The sequence below is a fragment of the Misgurnus anguillicaudatus genome, chromosome 16 (genome assembly GCF_027580225.2).
Source record: "Misgurnus anguillicaudatus chromosome 16, ASM2758022v2, whole genome shotgun sequence".
Classification (NCBI taxonomy): domain Eukaryota; kingdom Metazoa; phylum Chordata; class Actinopteri; order Cypriniformes; family Cobitidae; genus Misgurnus; species Misgurnus anguillicaudatus.
The window spans coordinates 9,814,810-9,830,845 of record NC_073352.2 but is presented as its reverse complement, the minus strand read 5'-3'; the positions used below and the strand labels follow the sequence as shown (position 1 = coordinate 9,830,845).

General features: G+C 38.3%; 1 protein-coding gene across 2 annotated transcripts in view; it reads right to left on the bottom strand.

The window, feature by feature from the left end:
* Positions 1-16,036, bottom strand: part of aff2 (AF4/FMR2 family, member 2) — a 295,072-nt gene that overhangs the window by 121,102 nt on the left and 157,934 nt on the right. For both annotated transcript variants that reach the window (XM_073854091.1, XM_055177532.2), the window contains exons 5-7: positions 9,099-9,185; positions 7,919-7,952; positions 7,653-7,707 (exon numbers count right to left, since the gene is read on the bottom strand). In XM_073854091.1, coding sequence (XP_073710192.1) covers positions 7,653-7,707; positions 7,919-7,952; positions 9,099-9,185 — 176 coding nt within the window. The remainder of the gene's footprint in view (positions 1-7,652; positions 7,708-7,918; positions 7,953-9,098; positions 9,186-16,036) is intronic.

The following is a 16,036-nucleotide window of genomic DNA, read 5'->3' as shown; positions in this document are numbered from 1 at the left end:
CAAATTGCCATTTAAGAGTGTCCCTCTGGGTTCTCTCCTCTTGTTGTTATTTGATGGTGACATGCTTCTTTGTTAAGGAGAGCCTTCCCTTAGCCCACTTAGCTTAGCGCTTTGACAGCTCCACAATAGAAACCTTTTTATTACAGCGAGCTGCCAGGCAAGCAGATGTGGTGGGAGGAGGGCATGCATTCTTTGGAGAAATCGGGGGTGCGGATAAATATATAGTGGGTGTCACCCTTGTACCTCGTGTCAACATACAGTAGTCAAGCTAAAAGGGAATATTCACAGTGCAACATTGAGATCAAGGGGCTTAAAATGTGACCAGCATAGCTAGTGGTATACAGTATACTGCCAGGTAGTAGGGCAATAAATGTGAGTTTATGACTTAGTTTGAGGTCTGTTTAGTTCTTTATGAAAGTTTCCCCCTTAAACAAACAATGACCCCTATCTGTAAGCTTTATGGTGTGGCACTTTGTATAAAGTGCGAAATTGTTAATACTTTAAGGGTGACCTCAAAGCTCAAAACAGGGAGCATTACTGTACTTCTTGACACTGGCTAATGCTCCAGCATATCTGCTTTCTCTTCTCACGCCTGATTGAAGAATGTCTCCATCTTTTCCTGAGGGGCCTTAGGAACCCACTTCTGCTAAAACTGTTACTAAAGTCGCTCAGAAAATCCATGCGGTGTTCACGTCATCATTTCAGTCGTCAGCCAGTACATGGAAATGCACTTGGACTTGTGCGGCAATAAATAAACACGTTGTGTATTTTCTTGCGGGCCAGAGCTGCCCTGAGACTCACAGACGCTCCAGTTCTGTCAACACTACACACGTCTCCGAAACAACACAAGAACCAACGCTGCTAATGCTACTGTCACATACTTCAACATCTCGTGGCAATTTTTACATATTTTACGAGTTTGCTAATTTGCATTAATTTGTACAACCATGTTTATAGGTTTCTATACGATTTACTTTGCCCTTTAGACGCGTGTGCAACAGGCACTTAATTTGACAAGACATGTAATGCACATAGGTTCACATGATGGACCGAACACATATATTCAAATGACGATCCACACATATGACGAACTACATACATGTTCACATTGTGCGCCCTCAATGCTTGAACAGATGACTAAGACTTCATTAGGAAGAATTGTTGGCTGGTCTAAAAACAGCCCTCCCATTTAGACGCCATTCACACATAATGAGACATTGAGATTAAACAGGATAGTGGGAAACTCAGTGACAACACCCCTTTCCTCCTGTCATCCACACTTGGAAAAGTTTGATTAAGGGGCCCCTGACGGACGAGAGCTCCGGAGGGCTTCCTCCACCTCCAGCCTGTCCCATTCATCCTTGTGAAACCTCTCCTGTTCCCTCTCTGTCCAGCGGCTTATTTGCTTTGGCCCGGGGCCATTTCCGACTCAGATTCAGAGCTGACTGTAGCGCCACATCAAGAGTCGATGTTAATGTTTGCCTCTCGTCTCTTTTCTGGTCAAGAGCAGGATTCTGTTGTCTGTGTTTATCGTCACCACTGAGAAAATGTCATAGTCTTTCAGAAGTGCCGTCTTAAGAAAATAAAAGACACCCGTCGCATGCCGGGAATTTGACTGGGTGCACGGATACGAGGAGGTTGGGAATGATTACAGAAAGGAAAACGTTAACCATGTCACGCTATAAATAATAATGGATCTCTTTCCCAAAGAACCACTGTGATTAAAGCTCTTTATAGCTTCATCAGCTTCATTTATATGATATATAACAAGATACAATGAAAAAGACACTTGCAGTATACAATAAGAGTGTAGGAAATTATAAACCGCTATACTGTATACAGTCAAATTATCACGCCAAAACTATCAATCTTAATTTGATAAGACTTCATGTTGAAATCTTTTGCATTCTTGGCACATTGAGATCACTTTAAAACTCACACATCTGAGATAAATCTGAGAAGGAGACTTAAGCAAACTTTCCATTTAATTCCACTGTTATCTCAGGGAAGGATGTTTCAGAGTCCGTTCTCGTTCTTTATCATCAAATAAAAACCTTGCATTTGAACAGTACTGGCTGAAGTCTTCAGATCCTCTGAAGGGTCTTTTGAGGCTGTGAGATGAACTTTGATGGTGCAGTAAACCTGAAGCTCACAGCATCATTAGAAACCAAAGGGTGAAGACCAGCGAGCAGCTGTGCGCATTTCAGAAGAAAACACTTCACACTCATTTCTGATGACTCATTCATACCAATCGATTCCAGTTTGATGACTCCCCGAGTTGACTTCATGTGCGATGAATGCTGTATAATGTGTGTTTTAATGAATGTGAATATTAGACTGTGTGAATCAGCTTGTGTTGGCAGGAAGTACAGTAAAGCCTAAATGTATTTGTATAAAAAAATACGATTTGTATTAAGTAAAGACAGTGGCGTAGCCTGAATCTTAAAAGTGGGGGGACAGGGCTGTCAGTAGAGATATATTTATAGCGCTCTATTCTCAATCCAGTCATTTATATAGATCAGTGGGTTCAGCAGAATTGTCTCATGAATGTTTTTTCTTTGTCTGTTGTTTGATTAACATTAAAAACAGACAGAATAAGAGTACAATAAGTGCACAGAGCCCAAATTCTGCTTACATACACTTAAAACAAGAGTGTGTTTACGAGGAAAATAACTGCATTTTTAGTTTTTAGTAAATAGTTCAGTTCACACACTAGAAAACATGAACTCAGCACTTTGAAGGCTTGAGATGCAGGATTGCAGCCACGTGTGTCAAATGGGAGCACACACACATAGTTTTCAAACAGCGTGTGAGTAAATCTGTTTCACGTCTTCTTGTGCTTAAATATTTAAATTGGCAAAACCTGAAAGCATGTGAAATGATCGCTTGTTCGACGCAGCACTGCGTTTGAGACAACGCAGGGACAGGTTTGAACTTTGAAGCTCAACCATCTCCAGTTTTCCTATACTGGAAACCAGAGTACCTGGAGTGAACACACGTTAACAGAGAACATAAAAGATATTTTACCCAAGATGTGTCACTGCAATTGCTATGAAGGGGGGAGATCACACAATGGTCAAAATGAGGGCCAATCGTCAGCGTTAAAGAATTACATTCTCTGCGGGAGGGGATCTGGTTTTTTTGCAACAGTCCCAAGGGGAACCCTTTCAATCTCTCTGATGAAGCCAACACGGAAGTGACTTAAACTAAATTCATTGACGGGCCGCTAGAGGCTGGCTCCAAAACAGAGTCAATCCCCATAGACTCCTATGTTGAAATGTTGAAATTTACAGCAGAAAATAATATGTTTACAGCTTGGTACAAAAAGATTTTGGTCTACATTATTAATTTTGCCCTTCATGACAACTGTGAGGGGGTGAATTTTTTGTAACTCCTCCGTTTAAATTATATTAAGCCTTAAACTTTTGCATAATTAAGGGTGTGGCCACTTGAGTGATGGGTGAACTGCCACTGCTGTCACTTAGAGTCGAGCTAGGCAGGCGTGGTTTCAGCAACCATCTACCTCAGCTTCACTCCCGTCCCGCCTCTTTACTTATTTTCGTTTTTTGGCGAGTGATGCACTGCCAATATGGCGACAGCACGCTCCGCCAAGTATTGGGTTCAAAAAAGCTCTTCACAGACCTATGGATGACGTCAAGGACATTACATCCATATTTTTACAGTCTATGGACAGTGCCTGCCAATTCTGCTCCCTTCCACCACATCCCAAAGATGCTCTATTGGGTTGAGATCTGGTGACTGTGGGGGCCATTTTAGTACAGTGAACTCATTGTCATGTTCAAGAAACCAATTTAAAATGATTCAAGCTTTGTGAAATGCTGCATTATCCTGCTGGAAGTAGCCATCAGAGGATGGGTACATGGTGGTCATAAAGGGATGGACATGGTCAGAAACAATGCTCAGATAGGCCGTGGCATTTAAACGATGCCCAATTGGCACTAAGGGGCCTAAAGTGTGCCAAGAAAACATCCCCAACACCATTACACCACCATCACCAGCCTGCACAGTGTTAACAAGGCATGATGGATCCATGTTCTCATTCTGTTTACGCCAAATTCTGACTCTACCATCTGAATGTCTGAACAGAAATCGAGACTCATCAGACCAGGCAACATATTTCCAGTCTTCAACTGTCCAATTTTGGTGAGCTCGTGCAAGTTGTAGCTCTTTTTCTTATTTGTAGTGGAGATGAGTGGTACCCGGTGGGGTCTTCTGCTGTTGTAGCCCATCCGCCTCAAGGTTGTGCGTGTTGTGACTTCACAAATGCTTTGCTGCATACCTCGGTTGTAACGAGTGGTTATTTCAGTCAAAGTTGCTCTTCTGTCAGCTTGTATCAGTCGGTTCATTCTCCTCTGACCTCTAGCATCAACAAGGCATTTTCGCCCACAGGACTGCCGCATACTGGATGTTTTTCCCTTTTCACACCATTCTTTGTAAACTCTAGAAATGGTTGTGCGTGAAAATCCCAGTAACTGAGCTCAAAATTGCTTAACTCACCTTTCTTTCCCATTCTGACATTCAGTTTGGAGTTCAGGAGATTGTCTTGAATAATTGCATTCATGACAAATTGAACAGGTGTTCCTAATAATCCTTTAGGTGAGTGTATATGACACATAAGTTGTTACTGTTCACATATATGTTTCATGTGACTTATATCGGATTGAAAATGAAAAATTGGAAATTAAAAAGGTAGGTAAGATAAAACACAAGATGCTGGCCAAATAAAACGTAAGCAGTTGTAAACACAATATTCCAATTGACATAATGTTATGTCATGTAATTAAAAGATCACAAAGCAGAACATGTAAGCAGAGTTACATCCCTGAGAGAATCTGATCCAGTGTCGGCTATCCTTGTCCTGTCTGTCCTGTCCTATCCTCTGGTGTGTTCTCACAGACTGATGGAAAAGCAGCAGTTGAGTGTGACTAATATCAGACTCCGAGTAAATTACACCGCTGATCAGCCGCGCTCGTGAGGAGGTTACAAAATGGCCGATTCGCTCAGGAAAAGTGCCGTTTTACGACTGCTCACCACGGTAAACTTCAAATTAAAGCCGCTGTACCGTCCGCCTAATGGATGATTGTGACTCAAGTGGGAGAGATTGAAGTGCTGAAGGTTCATAAGATGGCATATTCGAATCCCTCACACTGGTCTCGAGGTGTCCATGTGGAAGCGTAAGGTTGTGCGACTTGAGAGGTAATGACATTTGCTGTAACAGTAAACGTTACTGCAACAGTTTTGCGCAACGTCAACAGCAAGTCACGATGAAATGGTACCAATTCTCAGTTTGTAAACTATAAAACATTTAAGAGAAACTTAACGTGCGCCCTATGTGTCAGAAAGATTAAGTACTGATGATTTTTACAGTAATTATTTGTGACTTTACTACAATTCAAATGTCAGTTCATGCAATCAAAGCCAACTCTTGACAGAACTGTTCTTGCGCTGGCTTACATCTCTAAACATTTAAGACCCTTCAGATATCTGGCAAGTAACTGGAATAAGAGCAGAAAGAAAAATGTTGCCGTTCAAAACCACAGCTGAATGGATGGACGGCGTACAACAAACATAAAGTTTGTTAAGTTCTGGGTTTTGGAATGAAGAGAAAATGACACATTAGAGTTTGAGGCCAGATCACCGGATAACTGCAGACTTCCATGAGTAAACATTGCAGCATTCCTCCAGCTATTGTTTGTAGTATCTTCCCATCACTGCTTCTCCAAAGCAACAAATACACTCATCTAGAATTGCATTTGCTTGAATCTGTCAAGCTTGTTTATGAGAGCCGTTTATAATAGAGTGTAACATTAACTAATGATAGCATGTGGAAAATAATTATAATGGTACCTGTATGTCACATGTTTATCTTTGGCAATGTCTGCACTACCTCAATACATCAAATCATACACCTTGTGATTTTTAAGCAGTCTGATATCTGATATTTTTCGTCTGGTCATCTGGGATTTCAGTATGAAGATAGAGGTTAGGATCGTGATGTTTTCCATAGTTTCCCATAGTTTTAAAGCACAGTGTGAGTGAATATTCGTTTGTTTGTTTTTGTAACACTTTACAATAAGGTTGTATTTGTAAACTTTAGTTGCATTTGCTAACACAATACTTCTACAGCATTTACTATCCTTAGTTCATGTTCATTTTAGCATTTACTAATATATTATTTAAATCAAACATTTAAACTGTTAAAATTTGTTAATGCACCATGAACTCACATGAACACTGCATTGACATTAAAGGTGCAGTGTGTAATTTTTAGAAGAATCCCTAGACAGAAATGCAAAATAATATACAAAACTATATTATCAGGGGTGTATAAAGACCTTTGAAACGTTATGTTTTCATTACCTAAGAATGAGATGTTTTTATCTACATACAGCGAGGGTCCCCTTACATGGAAGTCGCCATTTTGTGCCGCCATGTTTCTACAGAAGCCCTTAACGGACAAACTTTTTTACTAAGTTGTCTCCAACAATGACATGTTTGTCCGGTGGTGGCTACCGTAGCTCCTCTATGTGTTTCAAAAGCAAGAGGTGAGCAATGGACTGAGCCTTTGGTTGCAATTCGCAACCTCGCCACTAGATGCCGCTAAAATGTACACACTGCACCTTTAACTAAATAAATTCGCACAACAGACGAGAAGCGTCGTGTTACGCCATGAATCTAAAAACAGAACACATTATTTTCTATGAATGTATGCACACCGGAGGCGTCTGACGGCGACTGTTCGCTGTGACTCTGGACACTGCTCAAATCCCTGTGGCGCCACTCACAAAGTTTAACATTAAATAACATAATATTTGTCCAAAATCGTTAGCGATTAACATTGGCCGCTAATGTATATTTAGCATTTTGTAGACATATATATGACTAAGCTTGCGCTATTTAATGTGCACGTCCAGTGTATGATACCTCCGAGTTGCCCTAGACGCAACGTGATGTGGCGGGGTGCTTTTTGTCGCGAATCTGTGTGTTACCCCCTTAACATTAACAAAAAGTAATAAATGCTGAAAAGCGGCATTGTTCTTTGCTTATTCATGTTAGCTAATGCATTTATTAATTGTAACTAATAGAACCTTATTGTAAAGTGTTACAGATTTTTGTTGTTTGCTTAAGCACCTGAAAGAGCGACATCAGACAAGATGGATTATACAATATTGAGAATAATAATGCAAAAAATAACACCATAGCAACACCTTAGCAACCACACAGCAAGGACCAGGCCTCTCCCAACTTTGTTTTGCACGGGCAAGCACTATTCAAAATAATAACATTATGAATCTACTTCACACCTGAATTTGATACTGCTCAATAAAACGTAACATTTCACAGCATGCACAACATATGGTTGTGTCTGTATTTAATAAAATGCACAATGCGATGTGTAATGCGAGGCCTTGTGAGGAAAAATACCAGATAACAAATATGAATGCATGAGAAAACTCAGAAAGAGTTAAAATGAAAGCCTGACAGTTGTGATGCTTGTTGTAAAAAACGCCTTTGTTTCTCAACTAGGAATGGTCCGGGTCTTTTTTAACTAAGAAAATGTTTCACAGGGAAGACCCAAACTCTGGACAATCTTCAAAGAAAAAGAAAAAATTAATGAAACAAATACTCACGACTTCTGCGGCACAGACTTGGTTGCAGGTTTGCTAACAGGAACATTGCAGCGTTCTGCAAAAAAAAAAAAAAAAAAAAAAAAAATATTGTAAAAATCAAAGAACGGCTTTTGGCTGCATACAGCAAAGCACCAGCCAATTAATCTAGCACATGAAGTGATCCATTTATTATTGTAAATCAGAAGTTTATTGCTTTTTGTGGATATTGCTCGACACAGAATTTTGCATGAGTTACAACATGACACATAGAATTAAGATTGCCTTACTTCCATTGTATCCTGAGGTCACATGCGGCGGGTCCTGTGAGAAACAGAGACGGAGATAATTGTAGCGAAAGACAACTAACCTCTAAATCAAACGTTATAAAAAAGATCCGACAGAAAACAATGCCACATTCACTGTGTTAACTCAAACAGAGCAGCTACAGATGGGAAATAGGCCTGCTGATAGCTTTAATTGATTTTACACTAATACAATTAGAGCGAGCACACAAATCACACTTCAGTGAGCGAAGCAGACGAAAGACGTCCACGCTCGCGGATGACACCATTACATTGGGATTTATAGAGTCGGCTTATTATTAGCAATGTCATCCAGGCCAACGTATGAGATTCAGACCATGTCCCATTAAGAGACAAATAATGGATGCCACTGCAAAGAAAAACAAAGCATCGTGAGATTTAAAGGGAACTTGAGCGGAAAGCTTACGGCTGATATGCACAAAGAAGGAAATTGCAACGATTTGCAGAAAATTGCAAAAAAAAGTTTTTAATAACATGCCTGTTGTTCCACTTAATATTTTTATTCTCACGTCCTCTGGGGTTTATTCTCACTGCCACAAATAAATGTGATGAAATAAACTGAAATAAACTGACACGGACATCAGTAATAAAGGGCAAAAGGATGTTTTCTTGTGTGAAGTTACAAAACTATTCAGAGTAACACGCAACATTTGCTTTGAATGCAAATTTTGTGAAGTGTGAAATGCTTAAAAAAGGACAAAAGAGCAAATAAGAAGTTTCAAAACCTAGGGGCTGTTTACACAACAACACATGAACAGTAAATATTTAAAACTGTTTGTACACGACAATGGTGTTTTAAAGATGGGTTTCCAAGTATTATGTGTATTCAAATATCGAGTCATTAGCTTAGCAACTTGTTAACATATTGAAAATGTTATCTGTCTGTCAAATTTGAGCTTATATCAGCTAAAATGCCACCCTAGAAGCTGTCTATGTAGACACGGTTTACACACTAGGCTTTGGAAAGGAGCCAGACTATTTGAGTAATATCAATAAAGAGCTGCCTTGCGAGCGCTGCAATTAGCATTTAATGTCATGAAACTCTGTATTAACTTTGTAATGTTGGCTATAAAGACTATTTGGTGTAAATACTTCAAAGGAAAGAGAGAGAGAAAGAGAGCGAGAGCAAAGAAAGAGAGCTCACCTTTGAAGGAATGGGAAACTTGGTCTGTTCAGCTTTGCCTGGTGTGTGTATGGCAGTGAGAGGTGGAGGCCAGGAGTGGGTCATCTCCTACAAAACAACATGCACACCGATTATATTAACAACACACAAATGCACACATACACAAAATAATGACAAATCCTTTTCCGCAAGGAATTCCATCATGCAAAATAAATTATATCATGGTAATTTTTCAGGAAATGTCCACTATAAGGGTAGATAGATGCATTTTTGTGTGTGTGCGCATCTGTTTTCTAATATTTCTAACTTTTGTATGTATAAATACTGGAAATATGACTTGTGTATATTATGTACAGTACTGCGCAAAGGTCTTATTCTGGGTTTACACCAAACGCGAAGCGTGCAATCGCATCGCGTTGTTCGCTCTAGATTACTTGCGGGATTTAATGAATTTTTCGCTCGAGTTGAATATTTTCAACTTGGGCGAAGATGCGTTTGAGGCGAATAGCGCGTTTTCACGGCAAACGCGCCGCCCATAACGCGTCATTCGCATCGCCCCACTCGAGGACGCGTCTGATCGGTTCTTTGCATTGACTTTATATGTTATCTACTCGTGCAAATCGTTGAACTGGCATCTGGTGTAAACCCACAGTTAGGCCACTATGCTACCATTAGATGTGTTGTTTTTGCAATTGTATAATGATCATATATAATTATTTCTCAGTCTCTTTATTAGAATACATCCAGAAAATACAGGAAATTTGTGTGTAGTATTAAAAACAGTATAAAAGTATAAACTGAAGTGTCAAGTATTTAGGGTAAACTCCCCTTCCACATCTCTTAAACCTAAATAAAATTAAATCCTAATTTCTAATTCTAATCGAATGACTTCAAGTCTCCACAAAAAAGCTTGAGATGTGTTTCGTGCCAAGAGATACTGACTGAGGCTAATTACTGACTGATGCCTGCAGAAGACATTTAGTTCTAAAAATGGTTTTGTTTTAAATTTTGTGTATATATTTCTTGTATTTTCTGTTTGTATCTTAATAAAAAAAAGTGAAAAAATATGGATGGACATTAAAACTTTGCAAAAACAACAAAGCTGGTGATGGTGGCCTAAAGGGGGTCGTACACCGGATGGGCAGCGCAGCGCCGCGTCGAAGCGCATATAGGACAACTTGGAGGTATCGTACCCCAGAAGTGCACATTAAATAGCGCGAGCTTAGTCAAATAGCGTCTACATCAAAATGCAAAATATACGTTAGCAGCCAATCGTCGCTGCCCGATGAAAACCACGTATGTCCATTTTGCCGATTTTGAGATTTTTCGACGGCTTGAATGTTCAGGTTCATTACTGTATACAGTATGCTTCACATATCTAAATGGCCAATGAAAAGTTGTGAAATCATGTCATCTGATTTTCACGTATATCCATTTGGTGTCAAAGCTGTCAATCACGCCGTGTAACTCCCGCCCTGTGGAAGCATCTCGCCGGTGAAGTTTCATTGAAGCTCAGCACTGGATACCCAAATAAACAGCCTGGTGAGACAATGACTTTCCTTCATCGAGGTAAACGTTTCCCCCTGACGCCAGACGTACGTTTAGGAGTTACAAAATTACGGTAGGACTGTGCAAACAAAGTATCTGTCTAGCATTACCATGTCAATGTATTGATTCATTGTCCCCTCATAGTTTGCAAGAGACATTTAATAAATGTATAATTATTATTAAATAAACTAAGCGTATTTAATAAACTAAGACGTAGGCTATTTAATAAACTGAGCGTATTCATCTGTCAATGTGAAACGCGAGTTGGCCATTCTAATTAATGATCGGAAGAACGCGTATCGATCACAGTTACTGTAAAATATGCACGCATGTCCATTTAATCTCAGTTTTGGTCAAATGTGGATTATATCATTACACTGCCAAGAATTTGGTTACATGTAAAGATGCCGTACCAAGTATGACAACGCTACATTCAACTGCTTTAGAAATACGGTGTTTTTTCCACTTCATAAAAGTAACCATTTTGGACATATGTGAGTTTCATCGGGCATCGACGAAATGTTAATCATTAATGATTTGGGACAAATATGATGGTATTTAACGTTAAACTATGTGAGTGGTGCTCTGTTGTGCGACAGGGATTTGAGCAACTTCCTGAGTCAAAGCTGGGTGCCGCAGACGAGGTTTGCTTCTTTACGTGTCAAGTCTTTAAGTCATTGTAACAAATAAATCTCCCTGTGATACACACACACAAACACATATGCACCCTTACAATTAATATGTCAATCTGTTCACACTGTTTTTCTTCACTGCGTACATTAACACCATACGCTTGAGCACTTGACACACAGAGCTGGTTATAACCGTGTTTCATCTTGCTTTGATACCTGAGCCGTTATCAATGTACTCAATGATCTGATGTTTTAACATGATGAGTTAAAAACAAATCAGCAAGCATTAAAATCCGATGCTGAACTTGGAGCTGAATTTGATCACATTTAATCATCAAACGAGAATGATCAACGTGTATACAGTGGGAAAAGTGAAGATAGTATGTGAAGATCTCATTTAATTATGAAAAGTGATGCCAAACACTGAAAGAATTAGAGAGTTTATTCATCAAGCATTCTTTCAAGAAAACAACATTCTTGACTAATGGCGGCACACACAGGAATACTGTGAAATCACTGAGGCATGTATGGTGCTTCTTTACAAAAAAAAAAAAAAAAACTATGTTATTACATTCCAGAAAAATGCACACAAAATCCATTCATTTCTCTGAGCTTCAGTGGGGGTGAGGACTGGCGGTGAAAGCTTTGAGTTGCAAATGAAATTTATTAAAAGCAACGGAGCGTTGCACCCGGAGCCAAACAAGGTTATCCAAACACGAACAGGTCGGATCAGAGGCTGTTTACTCTTATGGCTCTTGGACAGCTCAGCTGTACATCACATACACATATAAAAAAAAACATTTTGTTCGCCCTACCTCTGCTGTGCCTAAAATATTAACAGTAACACTTTATAATATAGTTTTTATTGCATTAGTTAACATAAGTTAAAACTAAACAATACATCTACCGTATTAACTCATTCACCGCCATTGACGAGTTAGCTCGTCAATTATGAGTTAATATTTAACTAATAAATATGCCTTTCTGGACGAATTTCAAAGTGAAAGTGTAATACCACTTTTATCCACTAGATGGCGAATTTAACAAAAACGGAAGTTAAAAAGATTTAATGATTGATTTTAAATGCCTTTATGTTTGATAGTCATTCTGAGTCTGATCTCTAACATAAATTCCTTTACAAAAACGCAATTTTTTAAGCTTTTTGCTCAAAATGTTGTATTTTTGAAGAGAAAAATCCATATTTCAGTGGTTAAATTAAGTGGAAAAAGTAAATATATAATGAAACGTTTTTTTCCCCATTTTGTTTGTTTGTTTGTTTGTTTATTGTTTGTTTGAAAGCAGAGGGTGTGTTCTTTAATTTGATATATTTGTATGTTTATATATTTATAGAAGAAAATTTTTCCTGCAAGGAATTTTGTGAAACTTTTGTTAAAATCACAAAAATGCAGATGGGCAACTTTTCTCAAAAAGGCTGGCGGTGAATTAGTTAATTAATCCCTATAAGTGTAAATTTCAGCATTTACTAATACATTTATAAAACCTACATTTGTAACTGTTAACATTAGTTAATGCACAATGAACTGTTGTATTGACATTACCAAACATTAATCAAGATTTATAAATGTTGAAAAACTATATTACTCATTGTTATACTAATGCATTTACTACATTAACTGTAAAGTGTAACCATATTAATAAAATATTAGATTCACATATAAATACCCCAGTGTGTTAAATAGCCCATCCAATGGTTAAAGTGGATGTGTGCATGCTCTCATTTTATTTCCACATGTTTCACTGCACAAATATTCAGGATCCTGTTGGAAACACACGCACTACATTAACTCAAAACAGAAAAACAAGTAAAGGCAATTTATTGTAAGATTCCCAATCCATCACCACTTATTTATGACAGCTAAAGTAAATATATTACTGTACATCACGTTATAAGATTTGCAGATTTCTCATTAATTTGTCTTTAGCCGCACTGACACACTGTTTCAGCCAACTCATCTGTTTCCTCAACTATGAAGTTGCAAATCTGTTGAACCTGGCTCACTTCTGGACTTTAAATAACATTTGGGTTATGCAATAGGAATGTGTACACAAGCTCAGATCAGGAACATGTGGAGAACACTGCCTTGTCAACAAATCCCCATATAATTTTTGAAACTATAGAGCTTCTCTGACAAGTGATATCCCGCTGCGTTTCCGTTACCATACACATTTGAAATAAGGAATTGAAAATGCACCCAATGGAAACAGGACAATTTCGCATAAACTTCGCAAAAAAGTTTACATGCTTGGGTGAGGTCTTTTTTTAGGCAATTTGAACAAGGAATATATTCCATGTCACCAGACCTGTAAAAATCACATGCTCATTCTTTAAATATGGCGGTATGTTTGATTGGAGGACAAGACAGAAGAAGTGTGGTCGACTTCATGTGGCGTCACAAGAACCAACAAGCGCATGACAAAAATATCACAATTATGGCGTCTATTGCTCTGTTTGCTTTTGAGTCACTCTTGTGGTATTTTGATGTCATCCGCATGTCTGTGCGGCGCCGTATGAAGTTGAACAAACCTGTTGCCGTGATTTTTGGAATGACTTATTGTGAGATAACAAAATGAAGTTTTAGTCGCACAATGTAAACGCTATCATTTTGCAATAGTGTTTTGTCTACATTTAGAAAATAATGCTAAAGTTTTGCACAAATATTTAATGAAACGCAGCTACCGTGACAATAAAAGTTGAATCTTTTGTTTGCGCTTTTTAAAGGATTTTAAGACAAATATTAAAGCAAGCTTTCCATGACTTTTGACCGGTACATTTCCACCACTTTCTGTCTCTTTCAGTAATTTGTGATTAATGAATATAAATTTTAAGAATCATTTTATAGATAGAACTAACAAAGAGCCATTTCTGGCCAATAACACAGAGCCATTTCTGGCCAATGGATTATTTTAGACTTGAGTCAAACATATATTTACTACATAAAGTTGCATGACTTTATAAGATTTTATTAGCCTGACGTTGTCATACTCAATTCTAGTCAGAATTTGAGTCTGATACCGCTCCATTGAGCTATAATTATGAGGCGTGTCTCAACTGAAAAATGCCTCTGCACTCAATTGGATAGACCTACGACCAATCAGAGCAACGAGTGTGTGACGTACGTTACGTCTTTTGCACCCTGACCGAACTGCTAGTTATTTCGCTGCAGTGACACTGACATTGTGATTATACTAAGTCTGAGTTAGCGAATGTACATCAACACCTACTATGTTTACAACATTTCGTTTATATCACAACATTAAGTATTTACTAAGTCATACAGTAAGACTTTCTCTTACCATTTGTACGTTAGGTGAACTTCATCCACGACGATACCCATTACGTTCGCTTGAAAATATTGGCGCCTAGGATGTCCCTCCACTTGTTCGGCGGTCACGATTCCGGGCTTCCGAAAAGAAGCTGGCAACGACCGCTAATTATATCCACCTCGTCATGCATGCCGAGTTGCATCGCCTTGATACCAGTTTCAGTTGCGACCAACTTTTGCCGAATCCCGTAGGAAGGACGGCAAAAACATAAACAAATGCCCTGCTTGCGTTTCTCTGTTCCTCTTTTAAAATCAATGCTCTGTCGATATCTTTTAGAACAGACTCAATGTCAGAATCCACACATCTGAATTCTACAGTGGCAGCCACTTCGTTGTAAACAGATTCAACAAACGCGCTCTTTGGTGACGTGGTTCATTACGTTACTGTTGATCATCTGTCCATCATCGTATAAAGCCCACCCTGACAATTTGATTGGTTCGACCAGCTTTGGGTCAAGCATAGTAGCTCCTCAACGCAGAAACCCCAGACCGATCTTCCCATTCTCAAAATGTTGTGGGCGGGGCTAAGATCGGCTGGCATCCAAGCTAAGATTTTATAGTAATTTCCATTACTTTTTCAAACCTGGAAATTTTTATTTTTTTAAAAGCTTTCCAAGACTTTTCCAATCCTGCCCAAACTGCCAAATGTATAAAACTAATAACAGCACTCTAAAAAATGGGTTATTTTCAACCCAGCATTGGGTCAAAAAGGGACAAACCCAGAAAATGTTTACAATATTTGAACCAACAACGGGTTAAAACAACCCAGCAAAGGTTAATTTACAACTCAGTGGGTTGGGTTCATCCCTTTTTGCCAAAACCAGCATATTTTAGTGTGTTCAGACTGAATTTGATGTATTTCTCTTTTAGTTTTACAAACTTGTTCTTCCTTTCATCCTGTGAAATACACAATTTACTCATGTGAGCAATTTATCTGAGACACTTTCACAGTTTAAACTGAAGAGTCGTTACCTTAAGGTGCTGTTTCTATCTGATCTGATAAACATTTGCGTTGGTGGGGTGTAGTTTAGTGAAGCTGATTCTGTAATATTAAATAATATTAATCACTTACATACAAACTAGATCATTTTGGTTTTTAGCACATTAAATTATGTTGAAAGTACAGTGAAAATAATAAATTAATTACCATTTAAAAAAATCAAATTCAACCATTTTTCTTGCTATTCTTAAAGTTATTTTGCTCAAGGAGAGATACGTTTAAGTTTTTTAACTGTGCTGTGAATAAAGAGTAAAACTGAAAGCATTAACTTTAATAAATAAATATATTTTACACCTTAAGCTCCAGTATTCTCCATATCTGTATTGTAAAATGCATTGGGAGTACTTTTATTTTATTAGGTTAGAGAAATTAAATTCACTTTGAAAAAGACTAATTTACATATTTTCAGTGCTACAAATGTGATTACAGACCCCT